We start from the raw sequence: 22,682 nt of genomic DNA, 5'->3' as shown, positions 1-22,682 counted from the left end.
ATGCCTTCAGCCACTTGCCACCAGAGCCAGAATAAATACAGTTGCAAATGACAACACATCCAATGCATAGAAATGATAATAGATTACGGCCGCTCCAATGCCGATTCGGGTATCCTGTTCCAACACCTCAATGCTACCAGCATCTCCGCGCCTCAGCCTGCCCTGTGTCATTCGCTCTGGTCATCCGTCCTCAAATCCCGTCCCCTTGGCCCTCCTGAAGAGCTGCGTCATGCTGCGCACTCAGGGTTGCGAATTCGGCATCGGTGAGCCGGCGAAAATAAATGGTGCCGTTCTGCCAGCCCGTCAAGAGCTGCTCCAACTTGCCGAGGTTGGAGACGTCGCTGAGGTTCCTGAAGGGCACGTCCTGGGGCCACCCTTCAATGATGACATGGTATCGTGCGACCACGTCCTTCCAGTATGTCGGCCAGTGCATGGTCGCGACATCATCGTGTGTGATGGTACCTAGACAGGGTTATTCAAGCTTGCAAACGATCACAGAAAATTCACGCACGTAGAGCGTCCCTCATGATTCGTCTGATCTCGCTGCGGGTCTCAGACATTCTCTCGCTGTACGTGGGCTTTGGGTTGAGACGGAACTTGGACTGTTGGCCGCCGGGATTGGTAGACATGTTTAAAAGATTACTGGAAGGACAGGAAGGTGCTGGTGAGCTTGAGTGCTTAACAGATCTTATATAGCATTGGGCTCCTAGCGGATGTACTCCAAGTCTTCATTTACGAGCTATTGCCGCGCACCCACGACCGTGTCAGAGAAGTCCAAACGGCAGACGCCGTAGGGCGAGAGAACGCGCTGGTTAGTGAGTGAGAACGTCGACAAACTTCAGCGTTTGGTTAAGCTGCGGTGTGCATCCTGGGTATTGCGGATCAACATTGCACAAGGCGGGGATAGTTCTACTTCCGAAATTGGACGTGCCAGATCATTGGTCAATGCATCAGACTCCATGTCGGCTTCCGCTCGGCGGCCATGCGCAACGGTTCTACAGTCCAGACGATCCACCGACAAAGCGAGATGCTCTCAGGAACCACGATCATGACGGTTCGACCGTTAGGGTCGCCACTGAGATGCTTCTTAGTAGAGCACATCGTGACAGCTCAGAACATCTGATAAGAGAAGTGTTGAACTTCACTGCATCCCCATTCCTAAGCGAAGATGGCGATAAGTGCGGCGCGGCCAAATATTCAGCGAGTAATTTGGTCGTCACCGCGAACCACGCAGTGATCAGGCGATGTGGGCGATCTAAGATTAAGCCATGAATGAGAATTAGCTCGCGCACCTTCGCTTTCCATGCAGGCCATCACCCAAGAGTACCATCCGTCTGAGCAGATCGATGAGATGCTTGAACAAACACTGCTAGAGCCTCGCGGAGCCTGTAGACGTTCGAGTAGGGCGGTTGCTGTGGAAGATTGTCATCTTACGGCAATTATCGAAGTACCATCGATCCTTGGTACGAAGATGACTTGTCCGTAGAGCGGATTGCTAGGGCACTTGGTCTCCAATGCGAAGCGGCCGCCCGGGCACGTCGTGTGTCGTGGCAAGAAGAGGCGCCGAAAACCAAGAAAGAGCGATCACGGAGACCCGGCTTCTGAAGGGACCGTTCAAGCCCCAGGCCGGCCAACTGAACCTGCAGGGAAAATCATTGCTCGTTGCAGTCACAGTGAAGGGCGCCGTGAAATAGGCCGTGAAAGTATGTCACTTTAGCGAGCAGAGAAAAAGTGCCAGTGGATGCCAATGCTCCGCGATGTTCACAGATTTGGTGTGCGGCAGACGGGCTCAGATTCTGAAAGTCTAGTGTAATTCTGCTGGTCTTCGTATGTTTCACCACCAACGATGCCACCATCTCGGGGGATATTTTGAGAAAGTAGTGCAAACGTTTTTTGCTCCAAATCCCGTGCAATCCGAGTCGGTAGTCGGCGCGGTCAGGCTAGCACCAGACCTGTGCGACATTCAAGGTTTAGCATAGCCTTGAGCCGTGTATCACACGTTTCCGACGGGTCGAGGACGGTCCATCGTCCAACTCATGAAACATGTGTACAATGCACCACTCTCGACCTGATCAAGCGTGCCGCTGATGCTAAACTCCTGTCTTCCAGAACTTTGGTTCAATCCGAGGCCGTGAGCAGAGTACACACGGGTACCCATAGAAGACACGGAACACTCATTTCAACGCCCCAAATGAGGGAGAGAAGAGAGCATCTGGACCTGCCGTAGTCTTCGTCCATGTCGACCATGCTCTAAGAACCCGACCCTGGGAGCAGAAATCAGGTGATCGAAACGATGAGCAGGAAAAGGAAAAAGTAAGCAACCATGCATTCGAGACTTAGCCGACTTACAGGGCCCAATCGTGGTGAGCGGGTGGCATTGCTCTGTTCGCAAAGATGCAGTCTTCTCGCAATGAGGGTAGCTGCCAAGGAAATTGCCAACAACCTTGGAAGTCGTCGACATGCCCTGTTTCACACGTAGTTACATTGGCGATGCCAGCGTCGTCAATGCCCTAATACAGAGATGAGTAACGCACATGATGCTAATCCCAACGTGCCGCGCATTAACTTTGATTTGTAGATGGAAAAGACTTGATGGCTTCTCCATCGAAACATGAGCATCTTGTATTCCAGACGGCGACCGCGTCCAGCATCGATGCTGTTGCACATAGCACATATTGACCACTCATTATCTCCAGAGCCGCTCGTTATAACCAAAATTGTTGGGGCCCGGTGAGTACTTGAGCTTGAGTCCTCAGGCAATCAACATTCGACATGTAGGGCGGCCTATCTTAACGATGTAACTACTAGCCTAGATCACGTGAGGGTATCCGGTACCGACTGGAATAGTGTACACGTACAAGAGATATCAGATCCAGGGGTGAAAAAGATACAATCTACAGCTCATCCTTGGCATGATTGCCCTCCTCACTCCTCTTCCCCGATTCTCCACCAGCTTTTTCCGCCGATGCAGATACTAGCTTCGCTTCGTATATTCCGTCTATGTCGTTCAAGCTCACAATGGTAGAATCTTCAGGTGACGCTGTGGGAGATTCCAATTTATCGCTCGGTTCGGTGTCGGAGTTGGGAACGGGAGAATTCGGGGATACAGGGGAGCTTTCTGTGGCTTCATCTCTCGCCGACGCTCCCGCGGCACGGAGGACTTCTTGGCCTTCTGGCGTCGAAGGCACTGACATTGACCGAGTTCCGTCTTTCGATTGATCTTCAGGGAAGACAGCTGTACCATCCACAACATCTTTGAGGTACTTGTCAAGTGGTTTGTATTTCTGACTGCCTATATGGAATGATTAGTTATCAGATCATATAGAGTGTGAGCACGACAGTGACCTTCGAACCGGGCAAAATGCGGTGACCCTGCAGGGTATATGAGAACCTTGGATCCCTTATCCGCGGTTTCCTCTGCACCTAGTTTCACCGCGCCCTTTCCACTTTTGTCGTATAGAATAGCGAAAGTGATCGAATCCTTGTATTTGTTTCCCAAGGCCTTCCACATGAGAGGGATGTCCTTGTTCGACGTCAAAAGGAGGGCGCGAGGTTTTGCGACATTCTTGGTGGATAGGAAAATATCATCTCGATGATGCATACAAGCAAAGTGGTAGAGTCAACTGACTTTGTTGGACCAATCCGCAATATCTGCCACTTTCTCAAGTCTTTTCACACCATGTGGAATATTCCGGGAAGCCCAATAGAAGAAGTTGTTGGCTGTGCGGCTCCCGCTGTCAAAGCTGATTGGTTGGGACTTCCCACCACGAGGATACAGCTGGTGGAGACATGAGCATATTCCTAACGTGCGATGTGAGATCCACCGGACCTTGACTGTGGGGAACCCTTGCACACCCTGTTCCGAACAGAGCCGTTTATTCGCATCTTGATCGCAATCTACAGCATAAAGAGGAACCATGGGTGAGAGTGCTTCGGCGGCCTTGCTGTACTCGGGTGCCATCCTCTGACAATGCTGCCAATGTACGGCCAAATTAACGTTACGAAATATTTCAACAAAAGAGACCATACATACCCCGCACCACGGCGCTACGAAAGCAACTACGGAAGTTGACTGGAAATCGAGTGACTCGAGTCAGTACACGATATACTCCACAACCAAGGATGTTGAGTAACCACGAAGTACTATAACCAAAGAGATGAATATTCCAGCAGCTTACGTACATTCTGCTTCATGGATTTCCTGAAACCCAGCGCGTCCAGCATCTTCACCTGCGTATTTGTAGGGAACAACGCAGCAGTTACCAGTGGAGGTGATACGGCTAGAATGAGGGGCAGAAGCACAGATGGCAATACTGTCCAGTACATGGTGATTGGTGTTGATGCAGTGGTAGAAAAGTTCAGAGTTCAACGTTCAACGTTCAAGGACAAAGTTGTTTGCAGATCGCCGCGTCAAATGTCACGCTGACGTGTCTGCCCGCCCGCAACTCTCCAGCTGGCTATCACCACGATTCACTATGCAAAGACTGCACCGTTAATTCAATTCAACTTGATTCGCCAACTATGCCTTTCTCGTAAAAGATCACTCTTGACGTTTTGTTTCGTTCGACATAATCCACGAGCAACAGCAAGGGCTAGTGCGACCAATGATCGGAGAACACGTCGCAAACGCGGTCACGTGGTTATTTTCTTAGCTAGGTTAGGCATACAAATTAAAGGAACCCGTCCTAAACACGATTCGGCTGAGCATTATAATGATAAACTCGCTCGGACTCAGAGCATGAGGCATTGCATGGGTACTACCATACTTACCAGATACGACCCTTTCAGCACGATGGGAAAGTGCCGATGTTCAGAATTCAGACCTACATAACTACCATTCTTCAGACGTTCTTATCAATCCATTCTGATAGCAGTGTGGTGACAGCCTTTTCATTCTAGCTACATGATTTCTCACATGCGCAAAGCACGTGCCTCTCGGTGACTAGCCTCACTTGCCTGCTATCTCAGTACTGTAGCACGAACATCGGAAGGTATGAGTTCAGACATGCTGCTAGTATCATGCGTGCTACGGAAGCCGACAGGTGGCATCTTACTGGCATGTGACTGAGAAGGAAGCCCTAGATCGAGTGGCCCTACTTACTAACGTAGGAACGAAAAGGCTCGAAGTCGAGATCATATGCACTACTAAGATCTAGTAAGAACAATCACCGGTGAACGTGCTTGAGCCGTACAAGCAGAAGACGCAATGACAACTTGGAACTCCTATCTAGCAAGCGGACCTGACTATCGGGACCGATTTGTTGTGCACCCATGAATAGCGAGGAGGCATTCGATATCTAAAATATCTCTCATCTTAGCATAATTAATTGGCCACGAAGCCAAGCCCTTCTCATAGGATATGAGAATCGTGCTATCGGTTGATGTCGTCAACACGATGTGAACGGTTGACATCGGAACTCAGCATATGAATAACCCCATTGCGTGAGATGAAGGCCTCCAAAGTATGCATGTCAAGCATACGATTACGTTACAAAAAGTTAAAAACCCGATGGAAAAGGAAGCAGCCAGCTATGATACCTTCTCGGGCTTCTCAATTCTCACCATTCTCGCAGCAATCCCTGCGGTGAGAGCCCGCGCTTGAGGTTTTCATATTCGAAGGGAGCCCGGTTCACGCTGCTTAACTCCTATCAACGTTCGCAGGCTGGTCCGTCCCTCGTAGTGAGATTCTTCGCAAGCGAGGCTTCTCGCTTCACGTTGCCTTCAAAGAAGCATCACTGGTGTTCGGAAGGGATTGTTCAAAAAGGTGATGTCGACAGCGGTTGCGTTGCCTAGAAAGCCAGAGACAGCATGTCGAACCGTCGGTCTTCTGAGCTGTGGATATAATATTCTAAAAATCGAACATATATGCATTCACCATAACATGATGGAAAGGGCCGACTCGTCTGCGATACCCACAAGTGACCAACGTGCTCGCTGTGGTGCTCACCATGTCTAAACGGCACTGGACGGTTATCGCTTGATATTCTCTTTCCCGTGCTCTGCTCCAGCCATCGCCGGCGAAGAGGATGAAGTTGAAAGACGTGAAAATCCTCGTCAAATCGGGAGAGAAAGACTTTTCCGGCGGGTGGGTTGGTCGCGTCCAGCTCCTTTCGCAGGATACGGCCAATGAACGATCAGGCCTGTTCTCGTTTCCTGTTTTCGGCGACTACCTTGGAGCACGGCCACGGGATCCTGCGTTCGTGAGCTCGGCATTCCGCCGAGGACCGGCCTGGAACTTTCTATGAGCGTGCGACTACGTCGAGCGGTATGATGTACGTTTTACATAAACGAGAGATCCCCCACATTGCTCTGAAGGAGGAAAAAGGGCATGGGGCATTCCCCAGAGCGAGGAACCCCTGAAGGTCATACTGAAGGTATGTCTTCGCATTCCTTGAATAGATGCTGATGTCCTGATAACTTCATTCTCAGCTTCAGAGAACCAAAATGAAGAGCGATTTCGTTCAACTTACTCACCCTCTCGTCAGCTCCGCACTCATGGAGAAAGCCTGTCGTGAGCCATCGATGACATGAGGGGCGCTAGGTGCTAGCCTCCTGGGGGAACAGAACACATGTGGGTTTCATTTAACTCCACCATAGCCGGCCGCCGAAGGGAACAGGCCAACCTCCCTCGTGATTCGCTGAGGTTACACTCCCGTTGTCTGGGTTCTAATGCACAATCGCGGCGCGCTCCTCAGCTCGCGCAGGTCACTTCATTTACTGTTGGTCGTCTTGAGAATAGGCGCTATTTGCAGTCAGTGGACAAAAGATATCCATAAGATTCCTTTCCCCATCAATGTGGTAGCATCGAGAAACCGACATCACGGACCTGCCATAATCGCCACGGTTGCAATAGCTTGTATGCTCGGCAGTAATCGATGACATTTATCATACACTGCAACGTATTTAGGCATTGAGATGACATCAGAGCTTATAACGAGTTAGTTCGCTTGGTAGGGAACAAAAGTGGCGAGAAACGTTACTCACCTCTGTGTCATCTCAAGATCCACTGCCACCCTTAAACAAATTCGCCGCCGCCGCATGACTCTTAGCGTGAATGATCTTCGCAGAATTGTTGCGTGATGCTCCGCATAAGCCCAACAAAATTTCCGGCGTTGTACTTAGATGAAGTAGACAGGGATTCATGATCAGCGACCTCTCCAGGACATCGGTACTGGGGAGGCCATCCATCTTTGCCCGCCGCTGGCTGCATGATGACCTAGAATTGTGCTATACCTTCCGATGAGACTTCAGGTACACGCAGATATTGCATTGCATCATAGAAGCCCCACCCTGAAGTGTGCCTCACTGAATATCGCGCTTAGATCCCGTTTTATCTGATTAGGTCTACAGGCCAACGAACGGCGTCATCGAAAGGAGCTGCGTAGATCAACGGCATTGACGAGCATATTATAGCACAATGAAATCCACGCAACCACAGATGTGTCACGTTAACACGTTCAACTGTTCTCCGAAGAATCTACGGAACCCAAAAGTCAGTTGCTCCGCTTATCGCGGACCGGAGAGCCAACTAAAGCGCACTAGAATATCAAAGAGTTGTTGAGCTGCCGCCGGTCAGATAGAGTTTTGGAATAGTTCACAGCATCGCGAGCACGCATTAGCCACGCGTATGGATCGGAAGCGATCATGAGCGCATAGACGTTTCAATCACTCCCGTTGATCATACCTGTACGGAAAGAGTGTCCGAGTCTGCTGAATGACCGACGAGAGACGAAAGCAGGAGTGTATCAGGATTACGCAAGCTGAGAAAACCATGCAGTCATGCTACACAGCCACTGACAGTTGAATTTAGAAGTTCGGGTATAACGTATCGGTACGCCTGCAGTAACCATCGACGGTTGTGATCCAAAAGCACCGTGAAGCGAGGGAAGACCTGCACAGAGAACAAATGAGTGTTCCAATCATTCCGACAATTGTGCAATAGCTTTAGCATGTCAGGAGCCGGATTCCTAAGAGCATGCTAGGCATAACTATTGGTGAAGAGAAAAGTCGAAATCCAGAACCACCATCATGCAATAGGATGTCGACAACAGAACATACAGTGCGGGATTGCAACTTGACATGGTAGTACAGACGCAAGCGTGGCAACCGAGGGCTGTCAACGACAGTGACATCAGTACGTCGACACGGCATTATCACGGTGACCACCGGGACACGAGCAGTAAGATCACCGACAATGAGGCGTCGCCACAGCACAATTGAGCTTTTCGGCTGTCGTTGATCAAGATGGCGGAGAGGTGGCATGACCAGGCGCAGACACAGCGATAGCAGCTTCGAGACGGAGGATTTGCGGCTAGAGAGAGTCGAGGTGAGGACGTCAACAATTGCGTGGGTAGGCTCTGCGATGCTAGTGCCGCTAGAAGGAGACGGAGGCACGAGTGAGCCAGGCAAAGAAGTCAGCGATAGCAGGCTTTATTGTCATTGCAGCGGGCACGCGACATTGACGCGCAGCATTGCTTATTGTCTTGTCGAGCGTCTATGCCACGTGAGCCTCCTCCGAGAAAGGAAGGCCTTGTATTCGCAAGGTGGACCCGGGAACTGCTTGCTAAATGTCAGACGGAAACAATAACCAGAGCTCAGCGAGCACTATTAACGCGAGCGAAGCCACATTTCGCGCTACCCAGGGTTCCGGTCGACGGTATTATGGCTGATTGTGTTCGTCCAGCAGCGCGTATGGGGCGGGGCGCTCGCAAGGCATTTATAGTGCTCGTCCAACGATGGTTATTGTTCATTGTCGTGGTGGCCCGCTTTTGTCCCGCACTCGGTACAAGAGGAGCCTTGTCAGAGATCGTACTTTGTTCAACTGCAGCTATCCTTGGCCACGTTCGTGTAAGTACCACTGGTTTGCAGCTTCTCGATCATCTGTTAAGGCCAACGTCCCCCTTCCCCCCTCAGCCTGCAATATCTGTCCGGTGAAATAAACGAACGAGCGTACCTTGCATTTTGTGGCATCATCGTACCTGAAACACGTTTGAGATTATCCGTGTGGTAGAGTTCAGCCACAATCCATGTGAGTACTCACCGCCTCAACTGTCTGATGACGCTTTGACTGATCGAAGTTGTGGCAGCAGTTTGGTTCGAGACGCCAACCCACCTACCCAATTCTATGTCCGTTGCCCTTGCCGAATTTCCTGCTACAGAAACGACACAATCAGCACCGAAGTATTCTTTCCTGCTACACCCACCACCGCAGAAGAAACGCCCCACAAAGCCTCTTCCTGCTACACCTGCCGAGGCTTCCTCTAGCTCGAACAAGCCCATATCAGGTAGTTCTCGATCGCCAACCACATCGGCCATCACTGCCTGGATAGCCAACGTCCAACCGGGATCTCCAGCACCGCCCACGCCAAAACAGAAATCTCAGATATCCAACACGCACCGCCCGTCAGTTACTTCATTAGAAAGGTCATCTGCGAGTTGTATCACCCCATCCGCGAAGGACTTCAAGCACGATCTCACCACAGTCGGATACGCTTCTGTCTTCGTGGCCGTCCCCTATACACCTTTTTCTGCCGCATATCCATCTACCCCTGCATCGCAAGCTCCTAAAAAGCCAGCTCGACGCGGTCTCAAGCACTTCCGCTCGCTCTCTGCATTGAAATCTACCCGTTCCAGCTCGAATTCCACCAACATGCCCGCTCCTGTTCCCCTCGTGAAGAAATCCATTCCGAAGGTGCCCGCGACTACTCGCGCCCAATCGAAGGACACCGTGAGCAAGAGCAAGAAATCGCAGTATGCCAAATACTGCCCGCCGACATTCGCCACGGAGCTCGCGCTCGCGCAGCTCGCCGATGGAGGCAAGATGGACGATCACATTAGACGCTTCGCAGAAGCCCAGGCGCGCGCCGGTGGCGCACAGATGGTGAACGGCGTTCTCGTCGGTGTCGGTGATGCTTGGAGGGATGGTCAAGGGGGCGTCTGGCGCGACCAAGACGAGGAGTGGGAGTATGCGCATCTGTTGGGCGCGGATGACGAGTGCGACGGCGACGTCGATGGGGGCTGGGTCCGCTTCGGCTCTGCTTCCGGCGCGTCGCGCATTGGCCGAGATGAGAGGAGATGGAGCGTGTCGAGCGATGACTCGGACCTCGACCCGCGGTATGCCATGCAGGACGATGCGGACGCGCGAGACGACGTTGCTGTGTTCGGGAGCGGCTCCGCAATGCGAAGACCAGGAATGTCGGCGCTTGCACTACCAACACGACACCGCCGACCAGCACCGCATCTCCGCAAGCCCGAGTTCCTGCTTGACATATTCCCCGTGCCCGACGAACCTGCCTCTGCACTGAACAAGGACCGTCGGCGAGCAACTCCCAGCTCTGCGTCGAAGTGCCCGACAAACCCGCTGGACGATATGCGGAAAGACTTCCTCGAGAGTTCATTCGAGCCTGCGCCTGCGCTCGTCCCTCTGCCTCCCCACCATCACTCACATCAGCGCCCATCAGAACCGCCACGCGTTTCATCACGGTCTGACACCCGCTCAATGGCGGCAAGGAAAGTCGCTCATAACGACAGTGGTAAATCACCGTCGAAAATGAACGTGCGCGGCTTCTTCAGAGCCATGGGAGGCAGGAAATCAGATATCTAGAGAATGGAGTATCAAATCTCACCTTCGTTATGACCCGTGTGACAAAGTCCAGGCAGAACCAAAACTTGTTGTATCTTAGGTTAGGATCTCGCGCAAAATGCTTCATGTACGCAACGATACCGTATGTCTGTAGGCTAATCAATGAGTTCCATTGCATCGCTGTCGGAATATTTCGAGAATCACATTCGGCTCTTCGGTGAGATTCGCCCAGAAATCTTGATGATAGAGAGCGAGATCTCACTACTTTGCATAACAAGCCATCATGATGAGCATACCGCAGACAGCCAGGAGCTTGCGGCTCGGCCCTCGGCGACGAGGATGAAGGCGTCAAGTCACGCGCGTCTAAATTCGCTCGCACGTGACCCAACGCGTCGGCGCGTCGGTGGCGTTGATACCATGTCTCCCCCACTGAACCGCATATAACAACCGTGCACATCAGCATGGACTTCCTGACGTCCTCTGCCATCACATTCTGCTTTACACTGACTATCCGCACTATTGTCGCATGGACATAACGTCAGAACTGTCGCAGCACTCGTCGCCGGGCGGTAATCAGATGAACATCACCTTCCAAGACCCGACCGTATTTCAACATCCGTCGGCGGGCACGGGCATCCGGAGTGACTTCAGATAAACTCTCGATGGACGTTTTCCAGCGACTTCCTCACTCGGAGACCGCCCGTCGAAGTAGGCGCGCGCTACGATGTCGGCGGTCCTGGGCCTAGCTCGCGGGCACAAGGAGGTACGTGGGAATCGTGTTTGCAGGCAATTGAGCGGTTCAAATGATCAGGCATTGGGTGTGTCCAGGTGCAACGGATGATCCGTCTTCTCTGATGGCTATGCAGTCATGATGAGGGCCACGGCGAGATGCAGACTTTAAAGAGACCAAGAGGATTTCGGGGCATATGACGCAGTTGTTGGGTGCCATGACCTGCAAACACTTCCCTTTGTTTCAGAACTGACAAGTTTGCGTATGAAAGTGAAAGGAAACGCGTTCGTTGTGAAAAACGCTCAACAGGATATCAGCTTCCTGGATGGGCAGACAGGGACGATCGCGTCACAAACGCGCAACTATTAAATGAAAATTCGTAGCGGACTCGGTGTGTGGGGGTATCATGATGTTGGTCGGTTTATTTACTTCTAACTCACTACTTGTATTACCGAAACAACACGACCGTACGAGGTTCGTACAAACAAGCGGTCGGGCCAAAGTGCAACAATAAGTAAGTCAGTACATTACATCACGTCTGGGTCAGCGTCTACGGTCAGAGCAACTAAAGCACAATATGTGGCGTGTACACTATATACGGGCGAAAGAGATGGCCGTGCTGGTTTTCACAGTAGAGACAGGACAGCCCGGAAGGGATTTTCGGGCCAGCGGCAGAGACAAGAGGTGGAAGAGGAGATGGCAGCGGTTACATGGCTACAAAGAAGGTGACTGCTGCGATGCCGAGCGCGATGGATGCCTGAAGGACTTGGCCGTGCACTTTCAGTGCACCGCTAGTCGAGTTGCTTCCAGACGAAGAATTCGCCCCGTTGGCAGAGGAGGTCCCGCTGCTTGCGTCAGAGGTTGTCGCAGGAGCAGCCGTGCTCGCACGAGAGACCGAAGACATCCCAGATGAGGTCGCAGGGGTTTGGCTCGCAGAAGTGTTCGACGCGTTATCGGAGGAAATAGTCGACGCAGACCCGGTGGAAGTAGCAGACGAAGTAGTAGCAGACGAAGTAACCTGCACGACCTCGGTGATACCAAGCCCAGACGAAGACGCGGAATCTGTGGCGGATGTCGGCGACGCGGAGTCTGTGGCGGATGTCAGCGACGCGGATTCTGTGGCGGACGTCGGCGACGCGGATTCTGTGGCGGACGTCGGCGACGCGATGACAGTCGAGCTTGCAGATGAAGTCGCTGAATCCGGTGAGATACTCGTAGGCGTAGAGACGACAGTTGACAAGGTGGTGCTGTCTGTTGGCGTCGCTGTTGCCGTCTCGGTGGGGGCAACAGAACTCTCGCCTGACGACGCGGCGGTGCCCGTGCCGGACGAGCCGACAAGCGCGCCATTGCCCCAGTAGACGGTTTCGCCGTTATACACGGTGCTCTCGGTTGGCGGCGTCGTTGAGCCGTCGGCAGTCGCGATGGCGAAGCGGCCCGTCCAGTAGACATTAGCGGAATCGGGCGAGGTAAACTGATAGAAGTAGATCGCAGAATTCGGGTCAACCTGTAGAGTGTGATGTCAGCTCGAATCAACGAAGAGAAACGACCTGCGGTACGGAGAAACGTACATCAGGGCAAGGGTAACTGTATGAGGCTTTACTGGCGTCAGTCCCATCCACGGTGGCTATGGCTACAATTCAAAATACAGAATGTTTGTGAGATCATCAATAAAGGACTCAAAAAGAGACGTACTCGTGAGCAACTGCATCTGATAGTTGTTACCGGTCATGAGCTCGATGTTCATGGTCTTCCATACACCAGAAGTATCTGCAATCCAAGCGACGTCGCACGTAGAGCCTTCATCGTATACGGCACCGGGGCTGGGCGTTGTCGGGTCCGGATCGGCGCGCACAAGCGCTGCGATAGCAAGAATTGCAGCAGAGACGGCTGATACAAACATCGTACAATTTTTTTCGGATGCGATTGTACAGAGTTCAGACTTTACAAAGACGGCGTGAGGAACGAATGATCACTGCGAGATCGAGCTCAATAACTCACAGGGTATTGGAAAACGGGACCCAGATACCAGAGGCGAATAAGGAGTGACTTTGTCAAGGAGTGGATGGTCCTGTCTCGGGGGGAGGAAGGAGGGTGTATGCACGCGCCGCCGGCTGCCTTTTATCTCGCATGAGCCCGGCGTCAGTCTGCCGACGAATGATTAATGAGCGCCAAGCTTGATGCCGGCGCTGAACACTAGACTTGCCACAATAGGCAAGAGTTTATTGATGTGCAGATTCCAGGAACCGCGACACAGCGACAAACATGTACGCCTGTGCGCAGCCCTGCAGGCAGGCAGGTATAATGCGCACTTAAACTTATTGAAAAGGGTCGAACATAGAGTAGCGTGTTTTGGCTGTCCGAAACCATCACACAACAAGTACACGTCGTCAAAGCCAAGCTCCGCAACGACGAAAAGCATTGATGCACACGGCTCTGAACTGCTTTCACCGATTGACCATCGGGAACGGACTACACTCCCCGCCTGGGGAGGGCTTGTGCCTCGCACCTCGTACGCCCATCAACTGTCCTCTTCGCAACGGTGTATCTTGTCAAAATGTCAGTCCGAATTCGGACGTGATGACTCGCCGAGGGAATCGCGCACCTCCGCTGCGAGTCTCGTCCATTCCGTCAATGATCGCAGATACTCATCCCTGCCGTCGTCTACCGGAATATCTTGATTCCAGAGCACGAATGATGAGAATGTCGCGGTGGGCTGCAGCCTCCGCACGGGGGTGTCTGGATCGTCCAGCGTCTCTTCGGCATCATCGTCAATGACCGCTCGTGCTGAATGCCGGGTCAATCGCATGCCACCCTTCCTTTTCTTTTCTCCCGTTCTCCCCTGGGGCGAGTCATTCTTTGGTTTTTCATCTGGCGTGCGCAAAACTAATCCTCCGTAGCCTACGGGCAGGGTCACTTGCAAGCCCTGAACAGTCCGCCCCCGGAACGCGGCGATGAATCTCTTCGGTTCTTCAACTTCCGCGTCTACGTCAGTCATCGCCTGATCACCTGCCACAATCGTATCCTGAGAACGTGCAGCAGGCAAAGTGACATCGAGCGAAGCGCTTGACGAGCTGGCGACGAGCGTGGATTGTGATGAGGAGGATGAATTGGCGGCGAGGGTGACGGCTTGCGATGACTCGTCTTCTTGTGTCTTTGGGACTTCAGCACTGGCCTGTTTCCCATGCGTGGGTGTCGATGCGGGTTTGACTCGGAAGTATGTCGATACAGGAGCTGGACCCGAGTACGCGATGTGAAAAGGCATGAGGTACGGCGTACATGTCGATAGAGAACCCTCCGGGTCTGCAATGGCGAGAACAGGTGTTTTGGTGGACATAGTGAAACTTGCAGCGACGGATGCGAACAGCGTGAGTGAGACAAGGGGCCGGGAGACGCGACCACACGTGGTACCGGGACGCGTTGCGAACGCGTCGCGTCACACGTGACAAGCGCGACGCGACGCGCGTCCAAACACAACCAAATGCGTCTATACACTCGCGAGTGGCCCGTTCTCAGACCGCAGTGTGCTTCCCATTGCAAAGTCCGCGTCAGCACGTCTACCGCTGCCAGGATGTCTGAACCCGACAAGGATGCGATCAGCCGATGCGTACGCGAGATCCTCGTGGAGGCCGACCGAGATGGAAAGCTAGAGTCGGGGTACGTCCTACCGTGTGTCCAGGACTCCAGGTGTAACATCGTGGACTTATGTTCGTCGAAATGTGGAAGATATTGGAAAAACTCGACGTTGCGTCAAGAGGTGGAGAGAAGGCTGGAGCTTGAAAGTGGTGCACTGGAGGAGAAGGAATATAGGAAGCTGGTCAAGGAGGTCACTGCAGCCGCCGTTGTATGTCACGATCGCACTATCAATGCATGCTTCTTATCATATACATTTTCATAGGATGAATTTGTGAAACGTGAAGAGGAGAAACCCAAAAAAGCCAAATCGAAAATGAGCGATGGCGAGAAGGGTAAGAAACCGCGTTCGAAGCCGGCACCGAAGGAGAAGAAGGCAAGGAAGAAAGCGGCCAAGTCGGGTTCTCCGAAACCTACAAAGAAACAGCGGTCTTCCGTACGTATACAAATATCTCGTACAGAAAGCTTCTCAAGTTCTTTAGTCCGTTGTTCCATCGTCAGATGAAGATATGGAAGAGGACGCTGCACCATCTGGTAGCTCGCCAAAGGCAAAACGTCAAAGCAAGGCTAAAACGGAACAAATAGTCTCTAACGGTGTATGTGCTGGGCTTTGAATACACACACCCTGTGACTGAACCCTTCACCCCAGGAATCCGACGCTGAGGCGGCTGCAGAACCGCCCAAGAAGCGCCATAAGGCGGCCATTGAAGAGTTCAATGCTTCGCCAGTCGCGAGTGTACCACCATCTAAGGAAGTGACTCCCGAGGCGGAGGAAGGTGGCGAAACGAGCGTGAAGCTTGTCGACAGTGGCTACGTGAGCTACTCTCTGCAGTGTGGGCGTACGTCTTCTGAGGCTATCTAATGTAGAAAAGCGAGTCTGAGATGTCTGTTCTCATCGACGAGCCACCAAAGCAAAGCCGCAAGAAGAAGGGCGAGGTGAATAAGTGAATCTGGTTCCTTGCTCAAACGTCTAACAGAACTTTGCATTGTAGGACTTGGAGGCGAAATCTGTAAGCTGTTTTCCCGTTTTACAGCTCGTGGGTATATGTACTGATTGATATGCTGCTGTTCAGAAGGCAAAGAAGCAAACAAAGGAAAAGAAGGGCAAGCAGCCCGCAAAGGAACTATCCAAAGATGAAGAGACCATCAAACGCATGAAGGTATGCCTCGTCTTCACAACGAGTGGCAATGTCCATATCTCACATATACATCCGCTTGATGTTTGATCTACTCATCGATAACGTGATGTCCAGTCGTTTGTTGTCGCGTGCGGCGTGCGGAAGGCCTGGTCGAAGGAGTTCAAGGACCTCGACACGCCGTCCGCGCAGATCAAGCGACTGAAGGCCATCCTCAGCGACCTCGGCATGACCGGCCGTTTCAGCATGGAGCAAGCTAAGACGATCCGGGCGAAGCGGGAGTTGGCGAAGGAACTAGGTACGCTGCCCGCTGGTTTTGCTTCGATGCTTGTTTCACCCGCTCATATGCACTGCTCAGAGGACGTGCAGAATTTTCAGAAAGCGGTGGTGTCAAGTTCCTCGGAGCGTGCACGAAAAAGAGGTCGCGCTCAACAGGAGGATGCGGATGATTCGGACGAGGAGGGCGATGTTCCGAGACGACCTCGGGTAAGTCTTTCCTGCCTGAGCCTGCATTCTTTATCTTATCTCCCGTCAGACTACCGCTCGACAGAGCATCATGGCCTTCTTGGGCGACCAAAGCGAGGAAGATTGATGCTGTGATATCTCCTTCCTGACCGTTTTCTGTCTTCGATGACTCAACCCACTCCTCTGCTGTACGACGGTTCCTCAACAGAGCGATGGTCAGGTTGCCGATCAATCAGTTGTTCGTACAAGCGCTGCCTTCCTGTGTGCCAGTGATCGATACCCCATTTATTCATCGTATGCATATCCGATAATGATTTATCCTCCCCTCCAATGTACACGATCAACAGTGATCAAGCACCCTTAGGCAATGCTATATCTTTCAATCAAGCTGTTCCAGTTCTTCCGGTAAAGGTGCTCAGGATATGGCATCCCGTTTCCAGTTCCAAAACGTCCAGCATCCGCGTTCAGTATGCAGTACCGACTGGTCAGATAGACAAATTAATGATGGCAAAGAAGACCGGAACCTCAGAGCTCCGCACAATGTCACCCATTAAGCAACGGCCAGGGCACATCTATATCGCTTCATGCCATAGAAAACCTGTGGGGGGCTAGCACGATCGCAGGCTCCTAGCATAGTGTGCCGGTCTTTTGGCTCTCATTTTTTTTCAAGCTGAGCGGGTGCCGATGAGAATCTCAGATAGAATGAGCCGTACTTAGCCCTGAGTTGATGATGGTGCAAGGGCGGGCGAGGGTGATGCGATCGAAATGCATCTCGATCGAGAGCTCTTGGATGATCGCAGTGCACACCACATGGGATATGATCAGCATTTGCAATCGTTCATTTGTGCAATTATTTGATGTTACTAAATTACACTTAAATACGTTTTTGATAATTAGGGCACTATGCAAAGGTCACTCTAAAACACACATTTGCAAATGCCTTCATGTCTGCAGTGGCTCTGTGCGGACCAGATACAGTGATCCTACCCGACAAGCGCTATCTTCATCATCCCCATCTGCATAGACAAGGCAAGCAGCGACGAGCAGCGTGAAAACTGACACGGAACATTGACATGAATTGTATTGGCATGTAGTCATAACGAATACCGCGGCCACGTATCTCCAGCTATGGCTCTTTCAAAGCACACTACACCATTAGGTGCATATAGATGTGCATTCTCACTCTTTCAACCACTGATTCCATGGCAGGGTATCTGCTACCTTCCATTCACTCTGCACCGCCTTTCTTCACGTCAGAATTCGCTTCCATGCGTCACGCCCTCTACGATCGCTCCTAATCACGAGTTCGCAGACAGCAACCCAACGTCGCCACACAAGCCATCCTCACTGAACAGTGGTCCAGACTGATCCTCTCGTACGCGCGGCATCGCCAGCTGTTCTACATACGTGTGGAGGACGCCGAGACTGCTGGAAATGACTGGGACGAGATTCTGCGAAATGAACGGATAAACCGTGAGTGTCTTACCTTTGCGACCCGAGCTCATACTCGAATTATCAATTGTATCGAGCAGGACGCATCACGCCATCACATCTCTCACTCATTCTTGCCGACATGGTCACGAAGAATCGAGCTGTGTACGAGCCCGCTAAGCAGACACGAACTGTCTTGCTTCACTGGCGACAACCAGAGGAATGGGCAGAAGTTCTACATGACTGGGTACGCACGTATTCTCTCGTTGTTGATGTCGGCTTCCCTCACACACATGCAGGCATCATCAACCGGTCAACTGAACACTATCCTGACATTCTACGAGATCATCGAGCCACCGGTACCCTCACCGCTATTAGGCATTCCAACCACCCTCTTGCGCAAGGCAGTGAACACCTTGACAAAGACAAATCGGGCACAAATCATTGCTGTGTCGGATGGGGAAGGTGTCCGATTACTGGGCGGGAACCCTGGGAAGTGAACCATATACCCCAAGCCCATAACTACGTGTATCAGTAACATACCCTCGCGTAAAAACCGTTGGAAATGCTACCGACCATATATCATGACTATATACCCCATCACGACTGGACCTGCACTCTGCTCCTCGTAGCCGCCACAACAATACTCGAAACGCTGGTCGCCACAGCACAAACCCCGACGAATATCTCCAGCGCCTGGAACCCGTACGCCCCATAGCTCATCTCGGACGCATGCGGTGATGTTTTCCCCAGATCGTACAGGGTACCGGATACCAGCGGTCCGACTACTGACGCAATGCCCCTAAAAACGAAACAGAGCGCCCAGATGATGCTTGACTGCTCGGGCTTGCTACCCGCACAGTCTGCGATCGCGAGGAGCTCCACAGAGTTAAAGCCGCTCATCTGAGTCCACCATAAAAATCAATTCAGCTGTGATGCAATATTTGCTGCTGTTGGAAAGTGTACTCACCAAGCCGCCGAAGACGACCGAGAACACAAAGACGAGAGGGAGAGTACGCGCAAAGCCCCAGAGGAGGAACACGGACAGGCCACCGGCGAACGTGCTAACGAACATGACCCACGTGTACGGGATCCGGTCGCACAGGTGCCCGGTGAGCACCTGGAAGATGACGCCGGAGGAGTTGAAGAGCGCGAGCACTACCGACGCCTCGAACGCCGTGGAGATGACCTTGGTGTATGTAGCAATGTATAGTGAGACGGAGTTGTACGAGAGGACCTGCAGAACGGTCGCGATGCCCTATGTCGTGAGATACGATACGTCAGTACGTAATTCATTCCCGTTGGTGAAACGAAATCTACCAATGCCCAGAACATAGGTCTTCTGAGGAAGTGCATCTGCGGAGGAATGAATCGTGGCCTCTGCCCGCGTCGGAACTTGGGCACGGGCAGACGGGGCGTCATACCGAGCACTGCTACACCGACGGTTACGAGCGTGAAGAATGACCAGATACGCAACGTCCAACGGAACCCATATTTCTCTAGCATGGTTTGCAGCATGAACGGGAATGCGAAGCCTGTAGCAGGATTGGGTGCTATGAATGGCGAAACGGAGATGATACGGTATAAGATGGACTGACCGCCAACGCCAGAGCCTGAAAAGATGATGCCCGAGGCAAGGCCGCGCCGGCGAACGAACCATTGCGGAAGCCAGACAATGATGGGATAGTAAATGAGGCCTCCGCTGATGCCGAAGCACACACCCTGTAGGAGAATGAGGTGCCATAGCTATATACGGATTGTTCAGCCTCTATTTAGCCTCCGGAAGATAAAGCCATGACCTCACCTCGGTAGCAAAGCTCGCCAACAGGAGAGAGGCAAAGGCGATCAGCAAGCCAACCCAGGCGCTTGCCTTTAGCCAGTCCGGATAGCGCTCAAAGAAGAGTGAAAGAAATATCGTCTACAATCGTACTCAATGACAATGGAACTGGTCATTTCTGTTAAGACTTGCCTCCCCAAATTGTATCCCTATTGATGTAGTTCCTACTGCCGCGATAGAGACAACGGACGCGTGCTCAAATGGTGGATTGGACGTGTAATAATCTATCGCATTCTCGAGTGGAGGCGTCAATCTACAAGCGCGTAGAATCCTACATACCTTGGAAGATACCATAGCTGTGAATCATCAGCATGAATGCTTAACATCGTGAAATGTCCAGTGACTCATACCTGTACCCAAATCCCCATATCATGGCTTCGAGTACAACGCCAGCTGCGCAGAATCGCCAGGCCTTCCATCCGCCATCCACGGGAGCCAGCTCCTGCACGGAAGTCTCGTGTACCGAGGAACTGAGTACTGATTCCGTCTGGTTTAGTTGCGCAGCCTGAGACTGAGACTCGGCCGGCTCTCCTTCGCAAGGGATAGGATACATCTCATAGTCGCTGAGTTTTATGGAATGTCCGGGCTCCATGTCTAAAGGGTCTGTCCTGCAATATGAGAGATCTTCATGAGTTGCTAGCAATTACGTTACTACTTCCTGTGACTCACATGTGATCCGATTGGCGCAGCATCACTGGATCGTTAGCATGCGTCGTTCTGCTCTCACACCAGAAAAGTCATACGTTGCAGGAGAGAATCCGTCCTCAAAAGGCCTGTGCAAGTGGATGCATAAGTCTGCGAGCAAGCGTCACGTACATCATTTGTAATCGACGGTGGATAGCGAGTGCAGCCGTCACGCAATTGTGCACGCGCCTGTGGCTAATTGAAGAACCATTACCGCGTGGAACTTGGGAAGCATTACGCACTGCCGAATACAGTCAAGTGCTCACAAACAGGAAGTCGCTAGCTTGCTCCTACGCATGCATTAATCAATCCTCACCTTGTCTCATTATTCCTCTATGCCGAAAGCCACTACACCGCACGAAGGCGGCAAATCATATCAACTATCCTACCGATAATGCGTGACGCATCCACCACGTCACGGCGGAACCTGCACCCTCCCCCTCGTGGCCGCAACCACAATGCTGGACAGGCTAGTCGCCACCGCACAGACCCCGACGAATATTTCCAGCGCCTGGAATCCGTACGCCCCATAGCTCAGCTCGGACGCATGCGGCGATGCTTTCCCCAGATCATAGAGGGTACCGGATACCACTGGTCCGACTACTGACGCGATGCCCCTGAAGACGAAAGAGAGCGCCCAGATGATACTCGACTGCTCGGGCTTGCTACCCGCACAGTCTGCGATCGCGAGAGGCCCCACAGAATTATAGCCACCCATCTGAATCGGCAAAAAATGATTGATTTAGCTGTGCTGTGGTAGCTGCTGCTGCTGAAGAATGTTCTCACCAGGCCACCGAAGACGACGGAAAACACAAAGACGAGAGGGAGGGTACGCGCAAAGCCCCACAGCAGGAAGACAGACAGGCCGCCGGCGAACGTGCTAACGAACATGACCCACGTGTACGGGATCCGGTCGCACAGGTGCCCGGTGAGCACCTGGAAGACGACGCCGGAGGAGTTGAAGAGCGCGAGCACCACGGACGCTGAGAACGCCGTGGAGATGACCTTGGTGTAGGTGGCGATGTACAGCGAGACGGAGTTGTACGAGAGTGCTTGCAGAGCGGTTGTGATGCCCTGTGTCGCAAATACGATACATCAGTACACATTTTATTCCTGCTAGCAGAATGAACGCACAAATGCCCAGAACATAGGTGTTCTGAGGAAATGCATCTGCGGAGGGATGAATCGTGGCCTCTGCCCACGTCGGAATTTGGGCACGGGCAGACGGGATGTCATCCCGAGTACTGCTACACCGACGGTCACGAGCGTGAAGAATGACCAGATACGCAACGTCCAACGGAACCCATATTTCTCTAGCATTGTTTGCAGCATGAACGGGAATGCGAAGCCTGCAGCAGGATTGAGTTCTATCAATGGCGGTATGAAGACGTCACAATGTTTGAGGGACTGACCACCGACGCCAGAGCCTGAAAAGATGATGCCTGAGGCAAGGCCGCGCCGGCGAACGAACCATTGCGGAAGCCAGACAATGACGGGGTAGTAGAGGAGGCCTCCGCTAATACCGAAGCACATGCCCTGTAGGACAATGAGGTGCCATAGCTAGATACGAATCGTTCAAACTCTGTCTAGCGAGAAGACAAGGAGATGACCTCACCTTAGTAGCAAAGCTCGCCAACAGGAGAGAGGCAAATGCGATCAGCAAGCCAACCCAGGCGCTTGCCTTTAGCCAGTCCGGATAGCGCTCGAAGAACAGTGATAAGAAAATCGTCTGCAGTAGTGCTCAATAATGATGGAACCGGCCATAGTTTTCGAGACTTGCCTCCCCGAACTGTATCGCCATTGCTGTGGTTCCCACTGCTGCGATGGAGACAACGGACTCGTGCTCAAAAGGCGGATTGGACGTGTAATAGTCTGTAATATTCTAGAACGGTGGTCCCGATTCGCCAACGGATAGATAATTGCATACCCTGGAAGATACCATAACTATGGTGATCATCAGCATGAACGGTGGACATCGCGAAAGCGTTTAATAGCGCATACCTGAATCCAAATCCCCATATCATAGCTTCGAGTACAAGACCGGCTGCGCAAAATCGCCACGCCTTCCATCCGCCATCTACTGGAGCCAGCTCTTGCACCGAAGTCTCGTGTACCGAGGAACTGCGTACTGATGCCGTCTCATCTGGTTGTGCGGCCTGACACTGACACTCGCCCGGCGGCGCCGTC

General features: G+C 52.3%; 12 protein-coding genes across 12 annotated transcripts; 4 read left to right on the top strand and 8 right to left on the bottom strand.

Annotated features, from left to right (window-relative positions):
* Positions 1 to 4: 4 nt before the first annotated feature.
* LAESUDRAFT_699280 (uncharacterized protein) lies at positions 5 to 1,005 on the bottom strand. The gene is made up of 2 exons (XM_040906378.1): positions 512 to 1,005; positions 5 to 462 (listed from the first exon to the last, which is right to left on the bottom strand). The coding sequence occupies exons 1-2, from the start codon at positions 627 to 629 to the stop codon at positions 191 to 193; spliced, it is 390 nt and encodes a 129-aa protein (XP_040765084.1). The 5' UTR covers positions 630 to 1,005; the 3' UTR covers positions 5 to 190.
* A 1,617-nt stretch (positions 1,006 to 2,622) lies between these two features.
* Positions 2,623 to 4,578, bottom strand: LAESUDRAFT_812323 (thioredoxin-like protein). The gene is made up of 6 exons (XM_040914394.1): positions 4,183 to 4,578; positions 4,034 to 4,072; positions 3,830 to 3,973; positions 3,629 to 3,778; positions 3,346 to 3,565; positions 2,623 to 3,292 (listed from the first exon to the last, which is right to left on the bottom strand). Exons 1-6 carry the CDS (start codon positions 4,324 to 4,326, stop codon positions 2,895 to 2,897), a joined length of 1,095 nt encoding a protein of 364 aa, XP_040765083.1. The 5' UTR covers positions 4,327 to 4,578; the 3' UTR covers positions 2,623 to 2,894.
* A 1,332-nt stretch (positions 4,579 to 5,910) lies between these two features.
* LAESUDRAFT_725258 (uncharacterized protein) lies at positions 5,911 to 6,290 on the top strand. The gene has a single exon (XM_040908790.1). The coding sequence runs from the start codon at positions 6,027 to 6,029 to the stop codon at positions 6,243 to 6,245; it is 219 nt and encodes a 72-aa protein (XP_040765082.1). The 5' UTR covers positions 5,911 to 6,026; the 3' UTR covers positions 6,246 to 6,290.
* A 382-nt stretch (positions 6,291 to 6,672) lies between these two features.
* LAESUDRAFT_725256 (uncharacterized protein) lies at positions 6,673 to 7,233 on the bottom strand. The gene is made up of 3 exons (XM_040908789.1): positions 6,985 to 7,233; positions 6,827 to 6,927; positions 6,673 to 6,742 (listed from the first exon to the last, which is right to left on the bottom strand). Exon 1 carries the CDS (start codon positions 7,186 to 7,188, stop codon positions 6,997 to 6,999), a length of 192 nt encoding a protein of 63 aa, XP_040765081.1. The 5' UTR covers positions 7,189 to 7,233; the 3' UTR covers positions 6,673 to 6,742; positions 6,827 to 6,927; positions 6,985 to 6,996.
* Positions 7,234 to 8,482: 1,249 nt separating this feature from the next.
* LAESUDRAFT_725252 (uncharacterized protein) lies at positions 8,483 to 9,028 on the bottom strand. Its single transcript, XM_040908788.1, has 2 exons — positions 8,914 to 9,028; positions 8,483 to 8,847 (listed from the first exon to the last, which is right to left on the bottom strand). Exons 1-2 carry the CDS (start codon positions 8,958 to 8,960, stop codon positions 8,595 to 8,597), a joined length of 300 nt encoding a protein of 99 aa, XP_040765080.1. The 5' UTR covers positions 8,961 to 9,028; the 3' UTR covers positions 8,483 to 8,594.
* Positions 8,914 to 10,825, top strand: LAESUDRAFT_725251 (uncharacterized protein). Its single transcript, XM_040908787.1, has 2 exons — positions 8,914 to 9,028; positions 9,078 to 10,825. The coding sequence occupies exon 2, from the start codon at positions 9,125 to 9,127 to the stop codon at positions 10,601 to 10,603; it is 1,479 nt and encodes a 492-aa protein (XP_040765079.1). The 5' UTR covers positions 8,914 to 9,028; positions 9,078 to 9,124; the 3' UTR covers positions 10,604 to 10,825.
* Positions 10,826 to 12,018: 1,193 nt separating this feature from the next.
* Positions 12,019 to 13,212, bottom strand: LAESUDRAFT_651799 (uncharacterized protein; the record flags this gene model as incomplete). Its single annotated transcript, XM_040904318.1, has 3 exons — positions 12,019 to 12,816; positions 12,881 to 12,942; positions 13,005 to 13,212. The coding sequence occupies 3 exons, from the start codon at positions 13,210 to 13,212 to the stop codon at positions 12,019 to 12,021; spliced, it is 1,068 nt and encodes a 355-aa protein (XP_040765078.1).
* Positions 13,213 to 13,550: 338 nt separating this feature from the next.
* Positions 13,551 to 14,716, bottom strand: LAESUDRAFT_124757 (uncharacterized protein). The gene is made up of 2 exons (XM_040901264.1): positions 13,915 to 14,716; positions 13,551 to 13,857 (listed from the first exon to the last, which is right to left on the bottom strand). Exons 1-2 carry the CDS (start codon positions 14,644 to 14,646, stop codon positions 13,831 to 13,833), a joined length of 759 nt encoding a protein of 252 aa, XP_040765077.1. The 5' UTR covers positions 14,647 to 14,716; the 3' UTR covers positions 13,551 to 13,830.
* A 376-nt stretch (positions 14,717 to 15,092) lies between these two features.
* Positions 15,093 to 16,977, top strand: LAESUDRAFT_749614 (uncharacterized protein). Its single transcript, XM_040911567.1, has 10 exons — positions 15,093 to 15,153; positions 15,208 to 15,378; positions 15,425 to 15,538; positions 15,592 to 15,756; positions 15,810 to 15,878; positions 15,935 to 15,952; positions 16,016 to 16,102; positions 16,196 to 16,376; positions 16,437 to 16,564; positions 16,614 to 16,977. The coding sequence occupies exons 2-10, from the start codon at positions 15,259 to 15,261 to the stop codon at positions 16,668 to 16,670; spliced, it is 939 nt and encodes a 312-aa protein (XP_040765076.1). The 5' UTR covers positions 15,093 to 15,153; positions 15,208 to 15,258; the 3' UTR covers positions 16,671 to 16,977.
* Positions 16,978 to 17,493: 516 nt separating this feature from the next.
* LAESUDRAFT_699264 (ESCRT-II complex vps25 subunit) lies at positions 17,494 to 18,675 on the top strand. Its single transcript, XM_040906377.1, has 6 exons — positions 17,494 to 17,572; positions 17,638 to 17,702; positions 17,753 to 17,795; positions 17,856 to 18,016; positions 18,076 to 18,221; positions 18,274 to 18,675. Exons 2-6 carry the CDS (start codon positions 17,672 to 17,674, stop codon positions 18,472 to 18,474), a joined length of 582 nt encoding a protein of 193 aa, XP_040765075.1. The 5' UTR covers positions 17,494 to 17,572; positions 17,638 to 17,671; the 3' UTR covers positions 18,475 to 18,675.
* On the bottom strand, positions 18,275 to 20,608 carry LAESUDRAFT_725247 (MFS general substrate transporter). Its single transcript, XM_040908786.1, has 10 exons — positions 20,481 to 20,608; positions 20,162 to 20,419; positions 20,091 to 20,107; positions 19,944 to 20,035; positions 19,779 to 19,892; positions 19,573 to 19,720; positions 19,295 to 19,509; positions 18,945 to 19,232; positions 18,551 to 18,877; positions 18,275 to 18,496 (listed from the first exon to the last, which is right to left on the bottom strand). Coding segments are annotated over exons 1-9 (1,437 nt in total). The 5' UTR covers positions 20,483 to 20,608; the 3' UTR covers positions 18,275 to 18,496; positions 18,551 to 18,574.
* A 155-nt stretch (positions 20,609 to 20,763) lies between these two features.
* LAESUDRAFT_124633 (MFS general substrate transporter) lies at positions 20,764 to 22,663 on the bottom strand. Its single transcript, XM_040901263.1, has 8 exons — positions 22,497 to 22,663; positions 22,423 to 22,439; positions 22,276 to 22,367; positions 22,111 to 22,224; positions 21,908 to 22,055; positions 21,630 to 21,844; positions 21,282 to 21,569; positions 20,764 to 21,213 (listed from the first exon to the last, which is right to left on the bottom strand). Exons 1-8 carry the CDS (start codon positions 22,517 to 22,519, stop codon positions 20,911 to 20,913), a joined length of 1,200 nt encoding a protein of 399 aa, XP_040765073.1. The 5' UTR covers positions 22,520 to 22,663; the 3' UTR covers positions 20,764 to 20,910.
* Between the last annotated feature and the right edge of the window lie 19 nt (positions 22,664 to 22,682).

Source organism: Laetiporus sulphureus, assembly GCF_001632365.1.
Source record: "Laetiporus sulphureus 93-53 unplaced genomic scaffold LAESUscaffold_16, whole genome shotgun sequence".
In the NCBI taxonomy this organism is placed as follows: domain Eukaryota; kingdom Fungi; phylum Basidiomycota; class Agaricomycetes; order Polyporales; family Laetiporaceae; genus Laetiporus; species Laetiporus sulphureus.
The sequence above is the reverse complement of the archived record's forward strand: the minus strand, read 5'-3'. Positions and strand labels throughout refer to the sequence as shown.

What these genes read in the sequence shown, in the direction of transcription:
- LAESUDRAFT_699280 (XM_040906378.1), bottom strand. Translation starts at nt 629, where the DNA reads ATGTCTACCAATCCCGGCGGCCAACAGTCCAAGTTCCGTCTCAACCCA. An exon ending in AATCATGAGGGACGCTCTAC is followed by an intron (nt 463 to 511) that starts GTGCGTGAATTT and finishes AACCCTGTCTAG; the next exon opens with GTACCATCACACACGATGAT.
- LAESUDRAFT_812323 (XM_040914394.1), bottom strand. Translation starts at nt 4,326, where the DNA reads ATGTACTGGACAGTATTGCCATCTGTGCTTCTGCCCCTCATTCTAGCC. An exon ending in GGAAATCCATGAAGCAGAAT is followed by an intron (nt 4,073 to 4,182) that starts GTACGTAAGCTG and finishes CTCGATTTCCAG; the next exon opens with TCAACTTCCGTAGTTGCTTT. An exon ending in TTGCGGATTGGTCCAACAAA is followed by an intron (nt 3,566 to 3,628) that starts GTCAGTTGACTC and finishes CTATCCACCAAG; the next exon opens with AATGTCGCAAAACCTCGCGC.
- LAESUDRAFT_725258 (XM_040908790.1), top strand. Translation starts at nt 6,027, where the DNA reads ATGAAGTTGAAAGACGTGAAAATCCTCGTCAAATCGGGAGAGAAAGAC.
- LAESUDRAFT_725256 (XM_040908789.1), bottom strand. Translation starts at nt 7,188, where the DNA reads ATGGATGGCCTCCCCAGTACCGATGTCCTGGAGAGGTCGCTGATCATG.
- LAESUDRAFT_725252 (XM_040908788.1), bottom strand. Translation starts at nt 8,960, where the DNA reads ATGCAAGGTACGCTCGTTCGTTTATTTCACCGGACAGATATTGCAGG. An exon ending in CACCGGACAGATATTGCAGG is followed by an intron (nt 8,848 to 8,913) that starts CTGAGGGGGGAA and finishes AGTGGTACTTAC; the next exon opens with ACGAACGTGGCCAAGGATAG.
- LAESUDRAFT_725251 (XM_040908787.1), top strand. Translation starts at nt 9,125, where the DNA reads ATGTCCGTTGCCCTTGCCGAATTTCCTGCTACAGAAACGACACAATCA.
- LAESUDRAFT_124757 (XM_040901264.1), bottom strand. Translation starts at nt 14,646, where the DNA reads ATGTCCACCAAAACACCTGTTCTCGCCATTGCAGACCCGGAGGGTTCT. An exon ending in GGACGAGACTCGCAGCGGAG is followed by an intron (nt 13,858 to 13,914) that starts GTGCGCGATTCC and finishes CATTTTGACAAG; the next exon opens with ATACACCGTTGCGAAGAGGA.
- LAESUDRAFT_749614 (XM_040911567.1), top strand. Translation starts at nt 15,259, where the DNA reads ATGAGCGATGGCGAGAAGGGTAAGAAACCGCGTTCGAAGCCGGCACCG. An exon ending in AACAAATAGTCTCTAACGGT is followed by an intron (nt 15,539 to 15,591) that starts GTATGTGCTGGG and finishes CCTTCACCCCAG; the next exon opens with GAATCCGACGCTGAGGCGGC. An exon ending in GGAGTTGGCGAAGGAACTAG is followed by an intron (nt 16,377 to 16,436) that starts GTACGCTGCCCG and finishes TGCACTGCTCAG; the next exon opens with AGGACGTGCAGAATTTTCAG.
- LAESUDRAFT_699264 (XM_040906377.1), top strand. Translation starts at nt 17,672, where the DNA reads ATGGCTCTTTCAAAGCACACTACACCATTAG. An exon ending in AAAGCACACTACACCATTAG is followed by an intron (nt 17,703 to 17,752) that starts GTGCATATAGAT and finishes ATTCCATGGCAG; the next exon opens with GGTATCTGCTACCTTCCATT. An exon ending in CAGAAGTTCTACATGACTGG is followed by an intron (nt 18,222 to 18,273) that starts GTACGCACGTAT and finishes ACACACATGCAG; the next exon opens with GCATCATCAACCGGTCAACT.
- LAESUDRAFT_725247 (XM_040908786.1), bottom strand. An exon ending in TGGCGAGCTTTGCTACCGAG is followed by an intron (nt 19,721 to 19,778) that starts GTGAGGTCATGG and finishes ATCCGTATATAG; the next exon opens with CTATGGCACCTCATTCTCCT. An exon ending in GACCTATGTTCTGGGCATTG is followed by an intron (nt 19,233 to 19,294) that starts GTAGATTTCGTT and finishes CTCACGACATAG; the next exon opens with GGCATCGCGACCGTTCTGCA.
- LAESUDRAFT_124633 (XM_040901263.1), bottom strand. Translation starts at nt 22,519, where the DNA reads ATGATATGGGGATTTGGATTCAG. An exon ending in TTCAGGCTCTGGCGTCGGTG is followed by an intron (nt 21,845 to 21,907) that starts GTCAGTCCCTCA and finishes ATCCTGCTGCAG; the next exon opens with GCTTCGCATTCCCGTTCATG. An exon ending in CACCTATGTTCTGGGCATTT is followed by an intron (nt 21,570 to 21,629) that starts GTGCGTTCATTC and finishes TTTGCGACACAG; the next exon opens with GGCATCACAACCGCTCTGCA.